The sequence below is a fragment of the Nestor notabilis genome, unplaced genomic scaffold, assembly GCF_000696875.1.
Source record: "Nestor notabilis isolate BGI_N333 unplaced genomic scaffold, ASM69687v1 scaffold25894, whole genome shotgun sequence".
NCBI lineage: Eukaryota > Metazoa > Chordata > Aves > Psittaciformes > Psittacidae > Nestor > Nestor notabilis.
Genome location: NW_009925545.1, coordinates 12,513 through 18,073, shown reverse-complemented (window position 1 = coordinate 18,073; position 5,561 = coordinate 12,513). Strand labels below are relative to the sequence as shown.

The following is a 5,561-nucleotide window of genomic DNA, read 5'->3' as shown; positions in this document are numbered from 1 at the left end:
AGGGGCACGAAGGAGAGGCCGGAGTATGCGCTGAGCAGCAGCGACGAGGAGGATCCAGCGAAGGAGATCGGGGTCACTTACAAATCCACTAGGTCGGCGGTAAGGAGCGAGCGGGCCGCGAGATCCCACCCTTGGAGGAGGGAACCTGCCTCTGCCAGTGCGGGATCAGCCCAGCCTCCCCTTTACCTGCAGCTGCGCCCCCCGGCCCCTTCCCCCTGAACGGGCAGGGCTCGGGTTTGCTCTCCCCCTGCATCCTCGGGAGGCCTCGGGTTGGCCTGTGTCTGAGGGAGGGGAATTAAAGGCCACCGTGGCACAGGAGGGGGAGCTCTTGGTCAGGTTTGCCTTAGTGCTGGGTTTGTGGTTTCAGGTTTACACCATCTCCCTCCACAGAGGAGTCAGGGTGACTTAGGGGGTGCACCCCTCCTTGTCCTTGTGAGTAGAGAGAGCTGCAGAGAGCGGTCATTGTTTCCTCGGGGTTGATGGCTGTGGGTCTCCTGTGAACATCAGGAGTGGAATCAGCTCTGCAGGTTTGGGCACAGCTCAAATTGCTGTTCCCACTGGATTTTCCTCCTGATCCAATGAAGTTTTGCCCATCAGTATGAGCCTGGGCAGGAAATAAGGAGGATTAAAAGCAGGTATCAACACAAGTTCCTCTTCAGACCCGTTTCCTTCTGTGCCTCTATGTAAAGTGGTAATAATGTCCCCAGGTCAAAGCTGCAGGGTCAGACCAAGATCTCCTTGTCACATCAGAGATGAATATGAATAAAACCTTGTGCTTTGGCTGCTGCCAAGGGGAGCAGTGTGTTGTCAGCCCTCCTTGCTGTAGGGAATGAGAAGGGAACAGGAGGGGGTAACAGCCCTGGGGCTCCAGAAGCTTTTGGCACCTCTGTTGCATTTGGTTTTAGTTGAGGCTGGCTCTAACTCTGCTTCGGTTTCTGTGCAGCTGTTCCCGAAGATAAAACCTGGGAAGAGGTGTCTGTTTGGTCCATTAAGGAGGAATCTAAACCAGATTTAAGCTGTATTAAAACGGAGTGAAAGCCACCCACAGCTGGGTTACAAGGTCACACAACATCCTGTGTGTAGGTGGAGGGGTCTCACGATGGAAGTGTTGGACATCAGGGACCTCAGCTTCGGGGCGGGGGTGAAGGAGTAAAGTAAGGACAAGTGTTTCCTGGCTCTGCAGGCTAAAACTTGGGAGCAGTGGGGAGTTGGCACTGGCCTCTGCCAGCACAAGGCTGGATCCAGCTCACGTGGGATTCTCTCTCTAAGGGGCTGTAGAAAGTGGTGGAAGGTAGAGCAGGCCATGTCCAGTACCTGCTCCGTGACCAACCCTCCAGGTAGCCAAGGAGCTCTCTGTCCCGTACAGGTTTTCTCTTCACTCTTGTCACAAGTTCTTCTCGCTTTGCAGAAACCTGTGGGCCCAGAAGACATGGGAGCCACAGCAGTGTATGAACTGGACACGGAGAAGGAGAAGGATGCCCAGGCCATCTTCGAGCGCAGCCAGAAAATCCAGGAGGTGAGTGGGCCTCCTCTGTGAAGAGCTGGTGCTCTGCAGCAGGGGTGCATGTGCTTTACTCATCCCTCATTTCCTCTTCCTATCTGGAAACAGGAGAAGCCAAAAGTGCAAAGAATTTGGTATTAAGGATGGCAGGGCTGGGAAGGGAGACCTGGTATCACAGTGGTGAAAGCTAATCCACGTTATGAAGCTTTCCTGATCTTTAATCATCTTTCTTGTTGCTTTCTTAGGAGCTGAGAGGAAAAGAAGATGATAAAATTTACCGTGGCATTAACAACTACCAGAAGTATGTGAAGCCCAAGGACACATCCATGGGAAATGCCTCATCAGGAATGGTCAGGTAGGTTGGGATGAGCCTCAGAGGACTGGGACCACAGAGGAGCTCAGGCACCATCCCCAACAGCACCCGTTTGGGGCCTGAACTTCACTGGTTCCGCCAGCTTCTCTCTAACAAGTTTGGTGTCTGGTTCTGACCAGGCCCCCAGGGGCCTTCTCCACTGCAGCTGCAGAGCCGGCCTGAGCCTTCTCCCACCCTTTCAGAAAAGGACCCATCCGAGCTCCAGAGCACTTGAGGGCCACGGTGCGATGGGACTATCAGCCCGACATCTGCAAGGACTACAAAGAGACTGGCTTCTGTGGCTTTGGAGGTGAGCAGCTCCTGCACCTGCTGCTCCGGGCCTGATCCAGGCAGCGCACTTGGATCTGATCCAAGCAACCAGGAGTCCCCTTCTGCTGGGCACAGCTCAGGCTGCCCCCGGAGGAGGTGCCCTGGTACCAGTGCCCCGCGCAGCCGGGGCGCTCACTGCTCGCTCTCTGTGCTCCTCAGACAGCTGCAAGTTCCTCCATGACCGCTCAGACTACAAGCACGGGTGGCAGATCGAGCGGGAGCTGGACGAGGGCCGCTACGGAGTCAATGGTACATCAGCCCCTGAGCTCACGGGGGGGAGGTTCCCAGGTCCTGCCTTTCGTCACACCCAAGGAGAACGTGCTTTGGAGGGGCTGGATCACTGAGAGTTAGATATTAGGCAAAAGTTCTTCCCTGTGAGGGTGCCCGTGGCAGGGGGTTGGAGCTGGATGAGCTTTAAGGTCCTTTCCCACCCAAACCAGGCTGTGACTCCATGAAATGGGTCCTTTGCCATCTCAAACTGCATGGGCCATGGGTTGAATTAATATTAGACAGAAAGGATTCTTTATTCCAAAGCTGTGGAACTCCCTGCTGCAGGATAACCTTCAGTGCCAGTACCCCCTGACAGGGCTGAGCAAATCTGCTGCTTTCAGGTAATCACTGGCTGCCACCAGAGAGAATTCTTCCCTCTGGCTCTCTCTAAAGGGACAGTGCTGCTGTTGCACAGGTCCCAGCAGTGAGCTGCGTGGAGCTGGGGAGGTGGGACCATCTCCTGCCCCTCCAGGTGCCCAGGAGGTGGGATGCTGTTGTTGTTTCTCACAGGGAAAGGGGAATGTTTGCTGACCACCTTCCTGACTTCTCATGGGCTAGTGGTGGCCTTGGCAGTCCTGGGGCTATGGTTGGACTTCATGGTCCTTTTCCGGCCTGGTTGATTCTATCATTCAGTGCCCATAGCTGTGGCCCACAGCTCATCACCCACTGTGCAGTGGTGGGGGAAAGGGTGTTCTCTGCTCAGCTGGTGGCAGAGTTTGGTGGCAGCTGGTCTGGAAGAAAATCGCAGTTAAAAAGGAGGGGGCTGGAGGATATTGCTCTTTATAGCAGTGAGTGGGTGAGGGAGAAAAGAATTTGCTCCTGTGAGATGAGCAACAAGCAGGCTGGCTCATTAGACCCAGTTATATCTCAGTCCCCCGTGTGTTCCTGACATAGCAGCACCCAGATGCCAGAGCTCTGGTAGTTCCAGCACAGATTTAATCGCACCTGCTGCCCTCTCTGCAGTTAATACCTCACACCCCACGCACGGGCTGGGCTGGCTGCCTCTGCTCTTGCTCCCATTTGGTTACCTGTGTCTTCTGCAGATGAGGAAAACTATGAGGTGAGCAGCGATGAGGAGGATATGCCTTTCAAATGCTTCATCTGCAGAAGTTCCTTCAAGAACCCCGTGGTCACCAAGTAAGTGGTGGGTTTGGCATGAGGAGCAGTGTGTCTGCTGTCGAGTCGCTTCATTACTCATTCCCTGTGGAGGCAAACACAAACAGTGCCACAGGCTGGTGGGTGGAACCTGCTGCTTGTCTGCCAGGGCTTTCTGTGGGTGGGGAGTCCTCTGGTAACCAGGAAGTCTGCAAGTGGAGCATCTCCATGGAAGGCACCTCAAGCCTTTGTTGTCCAGGCACCAGCTGCTTCCATCTTTCTCCTTTTGTTTTCCTGCCTTCATTCCTCCTGGACACAGTGTCACACTGCGTTGTGTGAGCAGAGAAACAGAAGCATGGGAGCTTGTGAGGATGAGGAGCAGTCTGCAGTGCCAGCCCTCTCCCATGCTGCTGGCTCTCTTGCTGGGTACCTGGTGCCTGGAGGAGCTCACTGGTGGCTCTGTGCCATCACGGCAGTGGAACAGCACCAGAACATCCTCCCTGGGCACAGTGATGCAGAGGAAGCTCTATGTGCAGCTGGCTTTGCATTCCCTGGGCGCTGTAGTCAGTAATGTCTAACTGCTGGGCACAGGGACTGTCTGTGGTGACCTGCAGTGGCTTCTGTGCCTCCTCCCAGGTGCAGGCACTACTTCTGTGAGAGCTGTGCCCTCCAACACTACCGCAGGTCCCAGCGCTGCTACGTGTGCGACAAGCAAACCAACGGAGTCTTCAACCCAGCAAAAGGTAACGGGCGCCCGGGGGGGAGAGTGGGAGCCTCCAGGGGAGCAGCCAGAGCAGCACCAGCTTCTGGTGGGTCACCCTGGGGCTGGAGCTCCCAGCAGATCTTGCTTGAGTGGCAGGAGGTACTCAATCATGGCCTGGGTGGCTCCATAGGTGCAAAATGAGCATCTGCCCTTGCCCAAATGGGGAAGGTGGGGAGCAGGACCCCTGGTGAGGGATGTGCTGTGGGAGCAGAGGTAGCAGCCTGCCTGGTCCTGGCTGCCCCCCTGGTTACTCAGGCTGTCCCCTCGGGTGCTGGGGCTGCAGGAGCCAGTGGCCAGCTCCCAGCTGAGCCGCTCTGTCGGTGAATGGTTGTAGGAAACTGGCCTGGCTTGTGTGGAGATGGGTGTTTCCAGGACCTGGGCACCCATCCTGGCATGGGATGGCTCCTGCACCCGACTCTCATCCTGCCCATTCATGTTTTTCAGAGCTCATGGCAAAACTGGAAAAACACAAAGCAGAGGAGGAAGAGGAGGAGGAGGAGCAGCAGCATTCAGAGCATGGCGAGGATCCTCAATAACAGAGCCCCCTCTTTTGTATCTACCCAAATAAAGCTTTCATGGGACACAAAAACCAGCTCATGGCAGTTGCCCTGGGGCCAGCAGCAGCCAGTGCTTGTGTATCAAGCAGCAGGTAGCTACTCAAAGTGTCCTCACTGTGCTGCTTTGTAAAGGCATAAGAACCACTGTCTGCCTGCAGGGGCAGGAGGTGGTGAAGGCAGCATCCAGTCACTTCCTGACTTCTCTTTTTGACCCAGGTGCTGCTGGTTCACTCCTAACTTTGCACTGATCCTGCTTGCTTCCTGCTGCTGTGTAAGCATCAAGCTCTCAGTTAACTGAAATCTGTAATCTATGAACATAGAGCAAGCTGAAAGCATGGAAAGGGATGAGAAATAGCAGCTTGTTCATCCTTCACCCTAAAAATGTAAACTCAGGGGACCGCAGAGTGGAGTGCTGCAGTTATTTGTTACTGAAGACAGGCTGAGAGCTGGGCTGGGTCAGCCTGGAGAAAGCTCTGGGGAGACCTCAGAGCAGCTCCAGTGCCTAAAGGGGCTCCAGGAAAACTGGAGAGGGGCTTTGGACAAGGGATGGAGGGACAGGACAAGGGGAATGGCTTGAACCTGCCAGAAGGGAGATTGAGATGAGCTCTGGGGCAGAAGCTCTTCCCTGGGAGGGTGCTGAGGCGCTGGCACAGGGTGCCCAGAGGAGCTGTGGCTGCCCCATCCCTGGCCGGG

At 55.4% G+C, this 5,561-nt stretch overlaps 1 protein-coding gene across 1 annotated transcript; it reads left to right on the top strand.

Moving 5' to 3' along the window:
• The first annotated feature begins 6 nt into the window (after nucleotides 1-6).
• Nucleotides 7-4,891, top strand: LOC104404645 (RING finger protein 113A-like). The gene is made up of 8 exons (XM_010013121.1): nucleotides 7-99; nucleotides 1,409-1,516; nucleotides 1,747-1,856; nucleotides 2,057-2,163; nucleotides 2,343-2,432; nucleotides 3,497-3,590; nucleotides 4,185-4,291; nucleotides 4,756-4,891. The coding sequence occupies exons 2-8, from the start codon at nucleotides 1,430-1,432 to the stop codon at nucleotides 4,845-4,847; spliced, it is 687 nt and encodes a 228-aa protein (XP_010011423.1). The 5' UTR covers nucleotides 7-99; nucleotides 1,409-1,429; the 3' UTR covers nucleotides 4,848-4,891.
• Nucleotides 4,892-5,561: the final 670 nt, after the last annotated feature.